Source organism: Pelodiscus sinensis, chromosome 29 (genome assembly GCF_049634645.1).
Source record: "Pelodiscus sinensis isolate JC-2024 chromosome 29, ASM4963464v1, whole genome shotgun sequence".
Taxonomy (NCBI): Eukaryota; Metazoa; Chordata; order Testudines; family Trionychidae; genus Pelodiscus; species Pelodiscus sinensis.
In genome coordinates this window covers 9,851,626-9,864,608 of record NC_134739.1, presented here as the reverse complement: position 1 = coordinate 9,864,608, position 12,983 = coordinate 9,851,626, and the positions used below count along the sequence as shown (strand labels likewise).

Below are 12,983 nucleotides of genomic sequence, written 5' to 3'. Positions count from 1 at the left end.
TCGGAGAGGAGCTTCTTCTGCTGTCTCCAGACTGACGGACATGGATGACACCTCGGCTTCCGCAGGGTACTCCCACCCCCACATGGAGAGAAAAATGAGTGCAATGGCTTGCACAGTCTTCAACGAGCTTCGGCTGGAAGGGAAACTCTGCGACGTGGTCATCAAAGTCAATGGCTTAGAGTTCAACGCCCACAAGAACATCTTATGTAGCTGCAGCTCCTACTTTAGGTCAGCGCTTGAAACAAACCCAACCAGGCTATGGGCACAATGGCTGCTCTTGTCTGGAGTAATTGTTTTAAGATGGATTTGGGGGGGGCTGATGGAAGCCTTAGAATTGGCCTCTAATGTTTAATCGCCTAGATACTAGCATAGGCCACAGACTAATATATAACCAGAGCCATGGAAACTGGTGTCTAGTATTTAGCCAGAGTGGAACAGCATGGGAGGGGACATTCTGAGACTCCCTACACTGCCCTGCCACGATGTCCAGCTTCCTCCCATGTAAGCCAGGGGAGATTTCAGTTTCCCTTTGCAACAAGGCAACCAGTCATTCTGCAGCTACTTATCCGCTAGGAACGATCCCCAAGGCCCCATTTCACATGGGCCAACAAGCAGATCAGATTTTGGTCGCTATCCCGTAGTCTGGTTTAAAACCCACGGTGAAAGGATCCAAAGCCCTGCTATTGCTCACCCTCTGAGTCAGCTCGCCACCTGGATTGGGAGCTGGCGAAGAAGGGGTCTAGACATAAAGCAGTAGATCCGTTGTTCAAATAGGCCAGGACTACTCAACACGCCGCCCGTGGGCTGCTTGCAGCCCTGCAGCCTGTATGTTTGCGGCCCCTGGTGTGGTTTGGGTTTACGCAGGGCTCAACACACGGCCCGCAGGTGGGATCCTTTGAACATGGCCTCCACTAGCAACATGCTCCACAACAACGAGGCGTCTCCCAGGCGGGGTGAGCATTGAAAGACGCAAGCGGATGGGCTGGCTGGAACAGACGGGTAGCAGGTATTCGTGTTTCTAGCCCCCAAGGAGGAGGTGCCAGGAGCCCTGGGGATTGTGGGAAGTGCTTTGTATTCATGCCCAGAGGGAAAGAAGCTATTTGCATATACATGCAACAGCGCTTAAGTTGTGGCCCTTGACATGTGCTGTGAGTATCATTGTGGCCGCCTGAGCTTCCAAAGTTGAGTAGCCCTGATATAGGCAGTTTGGTTCAAGTGTTGCTTCATTTTCCAGGGCTTTGTTTACCAGTGGCTGGAACAACACAGAGAAGAGAGTGTATAATATTCCAGGTATTTCTCCTGACATGATGAAGCTCATTATTGAATATGCCTATACTAGGACAGTACCAGTCACGGCTGACAACGTGGAGCGGCTACTGGCTGCAGCAGACCAGTTCAACATAATGGGTATTGTCAGGGGGTGCTGCGAGTTCTTAAAATCTCAGCTGTGCTTGGAGAATTGCATTGGCATCTGCAAGTTCACGGAGTACTACCACTGCCCGGATCTGCGGCAGACGGCTTACATGTTCATCCTGCACAACTTCGAGGAAATGGTCAAGGTCTCTACAGAGTTTCTAGAGCTCTCGGTCAATGAGTTTAAAGACATCATTGAAAAGGACGAACTCAACGTGAAACAAGAAGATGCAGTGTTCGAGGCCATTCTCAAATGGATTTCCCACGACCCCCAGAACAGGAAACAGTACATTTCAGTCCTGCTGCCTAAGGTCAGTTTTCTGCTGGTTTTTAGTTACTCGTTCCTTGCTAAACAGTGGTGGGTACCACTGGCAACGATTAGGATTACAGCCCCTTAAACTGAAGTTAGTTAGTTAGTTAAGAAAGGTATAATAGACCGTGACTATGCAAAGATTTTCCACACTCAAGCCAGCCCCAATCCAGTAATCCGATCCCAGGGAGGGAGCCCAGGGAGTCCACAGAGTTTTGCACAAGTCTGAGGGCTGACCAAGACAGCGGCAAATCATTACCAAGGAGCCAGAGGCAATGGAGGGGGAAAGCTGGGCCGTGGTACCAAGAATGTTTCTTTAAACCAAGGAAATTAAATCCTCAAAAACTGACTTAATACAGCAGTAAGATTGGCCCGTGGTGCCAGTCCAAAATGCTGAGTGGTTAATTAAAAACCTCTAAGACCCAGAAAAAACAAAGATAAGATGGACAAACCCTGCCTTCCCATCTTAATTCTGCCCTCTCACCAGTGCCCAAACACTTCAGTAACACACACTAGCACTCTGTCTTCATGGATACATCACATGGGCATTGTGGGATAAAGTCCAACATTAGACTATGCTAAAGCAAAACTAGAGTTTTAGTCAAGGGTTGCAAGCAGGAGATACTGACCCTACACAAACCACTCCAGAACTGCCAAATTTCAACACCCCTTCACCCTGGCCCCGAGGATTACTTCCCTTTACCACTGCCGAAGAATCTGAGACCACTGTTCTGCAGGACACCCCACCAGGACAACCCGCATGGCAAAAGCATTCTTGTGCATGCCTGCTGAAAACTCGGCACTAAAATGAAGCATGCATGATCCCTCAAGATACACATCCCTCGTCATATTACAGTCGCAGCTGTACTCCAAGGAATCCACCACCGTTTAGCACGTCTACCCCCAACACAATGAACGCAGCAGAAGCTCATGTCAATCAATGCTGGAATTCACATCACATGAAAAACACCGGCATGCTCTTAGTTCTTCCACAGATCTAATTATAGATTAATAGATGGGAAGCTCAGAAGGGACTATCAGATCCTCTAATCTGACTTGCAATATTACACAGCATGGAAAATTCCATCTAGTTATTGCTGCATTGAGCCAAATACCTGTGTTTTTTGACTAAGGCATATCTTACTGAAGGGTAGGTATCTGGTCTTACTGAAGACTTCAGGAGATTAAAAAATCCACCCTTTCTGACCCATTCCAAGTGGCTATTGAACACCCTATGGCGCTAGAGAGCTAAGGTTGCATTGTGGGAACGGTGTCAACCTTAAATTAGTATGTCCTGATTTTCAGGAATGTACGTTAGCCAAGCTCCACATTCTGGAAGGGTACAGGCATCACGGGGCTAACTTTGCATTAAGGAAGTTTGGGGGCATTTAATTAGACATGCAATGCAATAGCAAGTGACACCAGTTCAGTTTTAGGTTTCGAATATAGAAGCATTGTGTAATAGATAAGTTGTCCCTTTCTATCGCTCTTTATGTGCGTCTGCTGAATCCACACCTGCAGCAATACATTCAGTTCTGCCCCATTATAGCAGGGCAGAGATGATCAGAAGGAAGTGTATTAAACTATAAGTAGAATGATTAGAGACCCAGAGGGACTGATTATTGAAGAAAGGTTAGAAGAATTAAGTCTGTATAACTTGGCTAAGCAATGGCTGAGGAGCTATAATTACTTACAAACCTGGGGTGAATATGCCAAGGAGGGAATTTGGCTGTGGGGTACAGTACGGAGCATAAAGATGTCTTTGGCTAAAGAACAGTCTCCCAAAGGGAGGTAGAGAAAGCCCTGTGGCCTGCAAGATTTAAAACTACGTAATTAAGTTGTCATGGGATAAGAGGGAAGATCCTTTCATGGACTGAGAACTGGTTAAAAGACAGGTAATAAAGGGTAGGAATAAATGGTAAATTTTCAGAATGGAGAAGGGTAACTAGTGGTGTTCCCCAAGGGTCAGTCTTAGGACCAATCCTATTCAACTTATTCATAGATGATCTGGAGAAAGGGGTAAACAGTGAGGTGGCAAAGTTTGCAGACGATACTAAACTGCTCAAGGTAGTTAAGACCAAAGCAGACTGTGAAGAGCTTCAAAAAGATCTCACCAAACTAAGTGATTGGGCAACAAAATAGCAAATTAAATGTAATGTGGCTAAATGTAAAGTAATGCACTTTGGAAAAAATAACCCCAACTATACATATAATACGATGGGAGCTAATTTAGCTACAACTAATCAGGAAAGAGATCTTGGCGTCATCGTGGATAGTTCTCTGAAGATGTCCATGCAGCGTGCAGTGGCAGTCAAAAAAGCAAACAGGATGTTAGGAATCATTAAAAAAGGGATAGGGAATAAGACGGAGAATATCTTATTGCCCTTATATAATTTGATGGTACGCCCACATCTTGAATACTGTGTACAGATGTGGTTTCCTCATCTCAAAAAAGATATACTGGCATTAGAAAAGGTTCAGAGAAGGGCAACTAAAATGAGTAGGGGTTTGGAATGGGTCCCATATGAGGAGAGATTAAAGAGACTGGGACTTTTCAGCTTGGAAAAGAGGCGACTAAGGGGGAATATGATAGAGGTCTATAAAATCATGAGTGGTGTGGAGAAAGTGAATAAGGAAAAGTTATTTATTTGTTCCCATAATATAAGAACTAGGGGCCACCAAATGAAACTAATGGGCAGCAGGTTTAAAACAAATAAAAGGAAGTTCTTCTTCACACAGCGCACAGTCAACCTGTGGAACTCCTTGCCTGAGTAGGTTGTGAAGGCTAGGACTATAACAGGGTTTAAAAGAGAACTAGCTAACCTCCATGAATTTAAGTCCATTAATGGGTAAGGAATGGTGTCCCTAGCTTCTGTTTGTCAGAGGGTGGAGATGGATGGCAGGAGAGAGATCGCTTGATCAGTACCGGTTCAGTTTACTTCCTCTGGGACACCTGGCATTGGCCACTCTTGGCAAAAAAGATACGGGGCTGGATGGACCTTTGGTCTGACCCAATATGGCCGTTCTTATGTTCATCTTGATCTCCACCTCCCTTTGCTTTTCTAGGTTCGACTAGCATTGATGCATGCCGAGTATTTTATGAACAATGTTAAAATGCACGATTATGTCAAGGACAGCGAGGAATGCAAGCCTGTCATCATAAATGCACTGAAAGCCATGTATGATCTCAACATGAATGGCCCCTCAAGTTCCGATTTCACCAACCCGCTCACAAGGCCTCGCCTGCCTTATGCAATCTTGTTTGCTATTGGTGGATGGAGCGGGGGCAGCCCAACCAATGCCATTGAAACATACGATGCCCGGGCAGACAGATGGGTGAATGTCACATGTCAGCAGGAAAGCCCCCGTGCTTACCATGGCGCTGCCTATTTAAAAGGCTATGTCTACATCATTGGCGGATTTGACAGTGTGGACTATTTTAATAGCGTCAAACGGTTTGACCCCCTTAAGAAAACGTGGCACCAGGTGGCTCCCATGCACTCACGCCGCTGCTATGTGAGCGTCACTGTTCTTAATAACTTCATCTACGCCATGGGAGGATTTGATGGCTACGTGCGTCTCAACACAGCAGAGCGGTACGAGCCGGAGACCAACCAGTGGACGCTGATTGCACCCATGCACGAACAGAGAAGCGACGCAAGTGCTACCACGCTGTACGGAAAGGTAAAAAGGATTTGAGATTACGGCATGCAGCTGCTGCCATACCATGCTCATGTGGAGAGAGCAGGACAGGGACCAAATGCAGGTCTTTAGCATGGCAATGCTAAACACCTGTAAAATCATAGGGATTTACTGTAACACAGAAAGAACCGACGCCAGCACATACAGGCAGGATTGAACGTCCCGCTAAAACCGCCAGATCAGACACAACATCTTAACACTAAACTGGTCTACACTTAAAACTTAGGTTGACCCTGTAACTTGGCTCAGGGGTGCAAAAAATTCACACTTGTGAGATACAACATTAAACCCGACCTAAGCTGCGGTACAGACGCTGCTAGATCAGTGGAAGAATTCCATCAACACAGCTGCCATCTCTTGAGGGGGTGGATTTAAGACAGTTATGGAAAAACTCTTCTGGTGCTGTAGCATGTGTCTATACTACAGGGCCACAGCAGCACAACTGCAATGCTGCCTGTGTGCTGCTGTAGTGTCTGCAGTGTAGACAAGTCCAAAGACACAGCACCTCTCCATCAACAGATAGTGCTGTGTCTCCAAAAAGTACAATAACCCCAACATGCATTATTGTTTGCGTTAGGCTAGGGGGTCTCATCTGAGGGCCTCATTGTGCTAAGCACCTAGGCTAGGTCTACACTATAGCCTCTTGCACAAAAACGTATGCAAATGAGGCGAAGCATAGAATATCACAGCACCTCATTTGCATAATTAACGAGGCTCCATTTTTGCACAACAGGCTTTTGTGCAAGAGCTGGTCTTCCTGAAAAAAATGCGAAGAACGGCTCTTGTGCAAGAGGGTTTTTTTGTGCAAAAAGAAGCCGTGTTGACGGCTCCTATTTGCGCAAAGGCCTTTTGTGCAAAAACAGAGCCTCATTAATTATGCAAACAAGGCACAGCAATATTCCACGCTTTGCCTCATTTGCATTTTTTACGCAAAACGGGCACAATATAGACATTGCCCTATAGTTTACAGTCTAAATAGATAAAGCGAAGGGAGGAAAGGGAAACAAGAGTCTCGTAGTGGCATGCCCAGTCACGTTGCCGGTCAGTGGTAGAGCTGGAATGAGAGCCCAGGTCCTCAGTCCTAGTCCAGAGCAAAATTCTGCTTTTGAACTACAACTTTTAGTTTCAGGAACTTCATGGATATGGTAGGGAGACAGAACAGTACATTTTAATTTTTTTCCATTGCAAACTCAGGAAAAATAGAAATTTTGAGCATTAAAAGCAAACAGTGACATTGAGGGTTCCTATTGCAGGTGCTCCCCCCCTCTGAATGTAGCATGTGGAATCAGTGTCCCTAGAACTGATGTGAGCACTTGCATGGACCCTGAGGTGTGGTTCAGATGCCCAAAGCTAGTAGATGGGAGAGACTCATAGGCTGCGTCTAGACGGGCATGATTTTCCGGAAATGCTTTTAACGGAAAAGTTTTCCGCTAAAAGCATTTTCGGAACAGAGCATCTAGATTGGCATGGATGCTTTTCCGCAAAAGCACTTTTTCTGGAAAAGCGTCCGTGCCAATCTAGACGTGCTTTTCCGCAAAAAAGCCCCGATCGCCATTTTCGCGATTGGGGCTTTTTTGCGGAAAACAAATCTCAGCTGTCTACTTTTGCCCGAACGGGAGCAGCATAGTATTTCCGCAAGAACACTGACAATCTTACATGAGATCATCGGTGCTTTTGTGGAAATTCAAGCGGCCAGTGTAGACAGCTGGCAAGTTTTTCTGGAAAAACTGACCAGTCTAGACACAGCCATAGACTTTAAGGTCAGAAGGGACCATTATGATCATCTAGTGCAATCCACAACATGTGCAATTAGTCATATTGAGTTGAAACAAAATACAGGACTATGTAGCACTTTAAAGACTAACAAGATGGTTTATTAGATGATGAGCTTTCGTGGGCCAGACCCACTTCCTCAGATCAAATAGTGGAAGAAAATAGTCACAACCATATATACCAAAGGATACAATTAAAAAAAAAGAACACATATGAAAAGGACAAATCAAATTTCAGAACAGAAGAGGGATGCGGGGGGGAGGGAAGGTAAATGTCTGTGAGCTAATGGTATTAGAGGTGATAACTGGGGAAGCTATCTTTGTAATGGGTAAGATAACTGGGGTCTTTGTTGAGACCCACATGTAGTGTCGAATTTTAGCATGAGTGACAGTTCAGAGGATTCCCTTTCAAGTGCAGATTTAAAAGGCTTCTGAAGCAGGATGCAGGTAATTAAGTCGTTGAGACAGTGTCCTTTCTGGTTGAAATGGCAAGAAACTTTTTTTTCTTTGTGATCCTGTCTAATATCTGATTTTATTTCCACTATTTGATCTGAGGAAGTGGGTCTGGCCCACGAAAGCTCATCATCTAATAAACTATCTTGTTAGTCTTTAAAGTGCTACATAGTCCTGTATTTTGTTTCAGCTACACCAGACTAACACGGCTACATTTCTATCACTATTCTACATATTGAGTTAGTTAATGCCTTGTTTTTCAGCTTAGATGTTTTCACAGTTAAAAAAAATAAAGTAGAAACAATGCATCACAAGCTCCTGGAGGCAGTTAGCAGGGAGCCAGTATATCGAGCAGGGAACACTAGGAATCAGGAATGCTAGGTTGTAATTTGGCTCTTCCATTGATTCACTGCCATATCACTGCTGCTTTTCCAGATTATGGCAGGCCAGGCCTGTGAAGTATATATGTGCAATACTTTGAGAATCTTGCTGAAAGGAGCTGTAGCAGTGGAAAGCGGAAGCGATCACTAGTCTAGAGGGAGTGTCAATTTACACGAGACAATCTTACACTCCACTACTTATCCTTAGTTTAGACCCTTAGTAGTACAGACCTCTGGCTGTCCAAGAACAGGTAGTCAGATAGAAAGGTACTAACGTATGAATGTGGACAGGATAAGAATAAGGGATTGCCATTGTTCATTGGATAAAGTTCCCTCCAGCAAAGGATTCCTAGTACTTCTAGGAAATTCCTATCTCAAGCAACAGAAGTCCAAACTCAGCTGCCCAGGTGGTTGATCACTGCACTTGCATTAACCCAGGACCAGGAAAAGACTCTATGCCTAAACAGGATATAATCATTTCACATTAAATCCTGCATGCCCCCCACATAGAAATACTGTAATCTCTTTAAAACAGGTCTATATATGTGGTGGGTTCAATGGAAATGAATGCCTGTTCACAGCTGAAGCATATGATGCTAAGACAAACCAGTGGACGCTAATTGCACCCATGAGAAGTAGAAGAAGCGGAATAGGAGTAATAGCTTATGGAGAACACGTCTATGCGGTAAGGTGACACCGGTCAGCTTTCATTGTAGTGGATATATGTGTGGCATTCACTCGAGTTAAAAGTGCTGGAGCAGTGCTCATATATTTCACTCCCTCTCTGTCTACAAGTCAGATTTCAGGAAGCAAGACAGAGCAAAAATGAATTAACCGCTTATTGGGAGTGTGGGAGCACGGGGGGAGGGGGGGAGAGAAGCAGAATAAAATGCATTTTTCCTCCATTTAAAAAAGCTTTGAAATAATGTTAGCAGTTATAGTTTTGAACTAAAGTTTGGCAGAGAATTAGCCCTGACAGAGAAATGTCTTGAGTAGGACCTTGCAAGACACTTAGCAGGTGCTACATCTTGAGAAATACGGTTGTTGGATGCTCCCTTCTCAGTCTATTTCTAACCAGTTGTCATGAGCAATAGGCGGATGTCCCTACACAGCCCATAGGAAAGCGCTCTCAACCACAATCCTAGAATCATAAAACACTAGAACTGGAAGGGACCTCAAGAGGTCATCAAGTCCAGTCCCCTGTCCTCACAGCAGGACCCAATACAGTCTAGACCATGGGCTCCCAAACTGGGAGGCATGCCCCCCTGGGGGTGTGTGAAGAAATTCCAGGGGGGGCGTGAGGGGACCCAGCCTCCCCCCTCCCCATCCAGATTCGCTGCTCCAGTCAGTTTTTTTTTGCTGCTCAACAAGTTTTGCTGCTATTTTTGGGGTGGGGGAGGAGGGCGTGAGGGTTTTTTCAAAAATCAAAAAGGGGGTATGATGCCAAAAAGTTTGGGAACCACTGGTCTAGACCATCCCAGATAGATGTCTATCTAACCTGCTCTTAAATATCTCCAGTGATGGAGATTCCAAAACCTCCCTAGGCAACTTATTCCCGTGTTTAACCACCCTGACAGCTAGGAAGATTTTCCTAATGTTCAACCTAAACCTCCTTTGCTGCAGTTTAAGCCCATTGCTTCTTGTCCTATGCTCAGAGTCCAAGGAAAACATTTTTTCTCCCTTCTCCTTGTAACACCCTTTTAGATACTTGAAAACTGCTATCGTGTCCCCCCTCAGTCTTCTTTCCAAACTAGTCCAGTTCTTTCAGTCTTCCTTCATAGGTCATCTTCTCTAGACCTTTGATCATTCTTATTACTCTTCTCTGGACTATCTCCAGTTTCTCCACATCTTTCTTGAAATGTGGTGCCCAGAATTGGACACAATACTTCAGTTGAGGCCCAATCTGTGTAGAGTGGAGAAATGACTTCTCGTGTCTTGCTCACAACACTCCTGTTAATGCATCCCAGAATCATGTTTGTTTTCGGAATAGCATCACACTGTTGGCTCATATTTAGCTTGTGGTTCACTATGACCCCTAGATCCTTTCTGCAGTACTCCCTCCTAGACAGTCGCTTCCAATGTGTGAAACTGAATGTCCCTTCCTACGTGGAGTACTTTTTGTCCTTATTAAACTTCATCCTATTTACCTCAGACCATTTCTCCATTTTGTCCAGATTATTTTGAATCAGGATCCTATCCTCCAAAGCAGTTGCAACCCTTCCCAGCTTGGTATCATCTGCAACCGTAATAAGCGTACTCTCTATGCCGATATCTAAATAATTGATGAAGATATTGAACAGAACCGGTCCCAAAACAGACCCCTACGGAACCCCATTTGTTATGCCCTTCCAGCAGGATTGTAAGCCATTAACAACTACTCTTTGAGAACAGTTATCCAGCCAGTTATGCACCCACCTTATAATAGCCTCATCTAAGCCGCATGTATTTGCCTAGTTTATTGATAAGATCATGTGAGACCATATCAACTGCTTTACTAAAGTCAAGGTCCCTTTTCTCCCTTATCCACCAGACTCATTATCAAAGAAAGCTATCAGAATGGTTTGACATGATTTGTTCTTTACAAATCCATGCTAGCTGTTACCTATCACCTTTTCTTCTTCCAGGAGTTTGCAGATGAATTCCTTAATTACCTGCTCCATTATTTTTCCTGGCACAGAAGTTAAACTGGATGGTCTGTAGTTTCCTGGATTGTTCTTATTTCTCTTTTTATAGATGGGCACTATATTTGCCCCTTTCCAGTCTTTTGGAATCTCTCCTGTCTTCCATGATTTTTCAAAGATGATAGCTAAAGGCTCAGATACCTCTGTCAACTCCTTGAGTATTCTAGGATGCATTTCATTAGGCCCTGGTGACTTGCTGACATCTAACATTTCTAAGTGGTTTTTAAACTTGATCTTTTCTTGAAATGTGGTGCCCAGAACTGGACTATTTTATCTTCTAAAACTACCCCATTCCCACTAGTATTCACTATGTTAGGTATTCCTACATCATCAGACTTCTTGGTGAAGACCAAAACAAAGAAGTCATTAAGCATCTCTAATGATTAATGCAGCTGCTAGAGTGGAAATTGAGCAAGGCACTGAACATACAGTAGAACCTCAGAGTTACAAACTGACCAGTCTACCAAACACCATATTTGCAACCAGAAGTATGCAATCAGGCAGCAGAGGAGGGGGAAAAAAAGCAAACAGTACTGTGTTAAAATTTAAAAGAGGAAAAGTGGCATTTTTCTTCTATATAGTAAAGTTTCAGAGTTGTAGTAAGTCAAAGTTCAGCTGTAAACTTTTTGGAAGAGCAACTGTATTTTTATTCAGAATTAAGAACCTTCAGTCCTGAGGTGTTTGTAGCTCTGAGGTTCAACTGCATTTCTGACCCGACCTCTTGAATGAGTGAATGAAGTGTGCACTCATCAGCTATTCAGCTTTTCATGGAATAAGGACTTCTGATACTCCTTTGACATTTTGTTCCAGATAAAGCTTTTTTTTGAAGTAGAAAATTCCACCCAAAGAGCCAAATTCAAGTTTCAAGATTAAGCATTAAGTTATAGTCATCTTTTTGTGTACGTGCAGTAAGAATAATCTCCTCAAATACCAAAGTTCTCTCAACTTTAGATGCAGGAGCAGAATGTTATAATACTCTGGATCAAAGTGTATGAAGATTTCTTATACAACGAAGAAAACATTTTTATAACATAGCCCAAATGAACAGCCTAGGTTCACAGATAACTACTATATTCAACTGTTTCATTCCCAAAATTTCACCTAAAATATGCTGCAAATGTAAGTCATGTTATAGCTCAGCTTCTGAACCTCCAGTTACATCAAAGGATAACTTAATGTCAACTGAAGAGAAAGGCTGGTACTAAAAGTTATTGAATACCCAAGAGAATTTATATGAAGTCAGAAATTACAGAATATTTTAAACAGGTTGGCGTGAATTGTGACAAGAGGCTATACATATCCAAGGTTGTAGAAAACTAAATTGTGTTAGAGAAATACTCTGATGTATCTGGAATACTGAAATGGGCAAAAGAGGCAGAGTTCAAATTGCATTTGGAACCTTGTTATTTCTCCACTTACAATGCTTAACCTCACCACCTTACAATTCTCTTCACTTCATGTAGTTAAGTGAAATCTGGATTATTTCTACTTAACCCATATACATCCTGTGCCTTTCCCTCATTTTTGACTGCCAAGTGTCACCATAACTAGAAAGAACAAAGTAGTAGCATGCAGAAAGCAAATATGTATTTTCAGAAATGCTGAATACTCACGCTTCTAGTCAATGGAGCTGAATATGAACAGAATTTATGAGAGTCCTAAACCCATATAACAATTCAGCTACCTAATGTAGGCCCTTCCTAAACTAGTAAACTCCGTATTTCTTTGATGTCTACAGGTAGGAGGCTTTGATGGCGCCAACCGTCTTCGGAGTGCAGAAGCCTACAATCCAGTTGCGAACACCTGGCGGACGATCCCCACCATGTTTAATCCCCGTAGTAATTTTGGCATTGAAGTGGTGGATGACCTTCTGTTTGTGGTGGGTGGCTTTAATGGTTTCACTACCACATTCAATGTTGAATGCTATGATGAAAAGACTGATGAATGGTATGATGCTCATGACATGAGCATATACCGTAGTGCTTTGAGCTGCTGTGTGGTGCCAGGACTAGCCAATGTTGGAGAGTATGCTGCCAGACGAGACAACTTTATAGGATTATCACAGCGAGATGAAGTCAAATACTCCTCTTCGACAAGTACCCTACCTGTATGAATAGCTCCACTTAGCTAATAAAGTCTTCTAAGCAAGAACTGTATGTATTCACTTTTTAAAATAAAAGCAATTGGATACAAACTCACAGGAATAGTCAGTATTGGAAATTGTTTCATTCAATGGAGCCAGACATCTATCATTTACAAACGTGTTATACAG

General features: G+C 43.5%; 1 protein-coding gene across 1 annotated transcript; it reads left to right on the top strand.

Moving 5' to 3' along the window:
• Positions 1-70: 70 nt before the first annotated feature.
• KLHL10 (kelch like family member 10) lies at positions 71-12,909 on the top strand. Its single transcript, XM_006130946.3, has 5 exons — positions 71-228; positions 1,235-1,724; positions 4,790-5,407; positions 8,566-8,715; positions 12,450-12,909. Exons 1-5 carry the CDS (start codon positions 83-85, stop codon positions 12,822-12,824), a joined length of 1,779 nt encoding a protein of 592 aa, XP_006131008.2. The 5' UTR covers positions 71-82; the 3' UTR covers positions 12,825-12,909.
• Positions 12,910-12,983: the final 74 nt, after the last annotated feature.

What these genes read in the sequence shown, in the direction of transcription:
- KLHL10 (XM_006130946.3), top strand. Translation starts at nt 83, where the DNA reads ATGGAGAGAAAAATGAGTGCAATGGCTTGCACAGTCTTCAACGAGCTT. An exon ending in AGCTGCAGCTCCTACTTTAG is followed by an intron (nt 229 to 1,234) that starts GTCAGCGCTTGA and finishes TTCATTTTCCAG; the next exon opens with GGCTTTGTTTACCAGTGGCT. An exon ending in CTACCACGCTGTACGGAAAG is followed by an intron (nt 5,408 to 8,565) that starts GTAAAAAGGATT and finishes TCTTTAAAACAG; the next exon opens with GTCTATATATGTGGTGGGTT.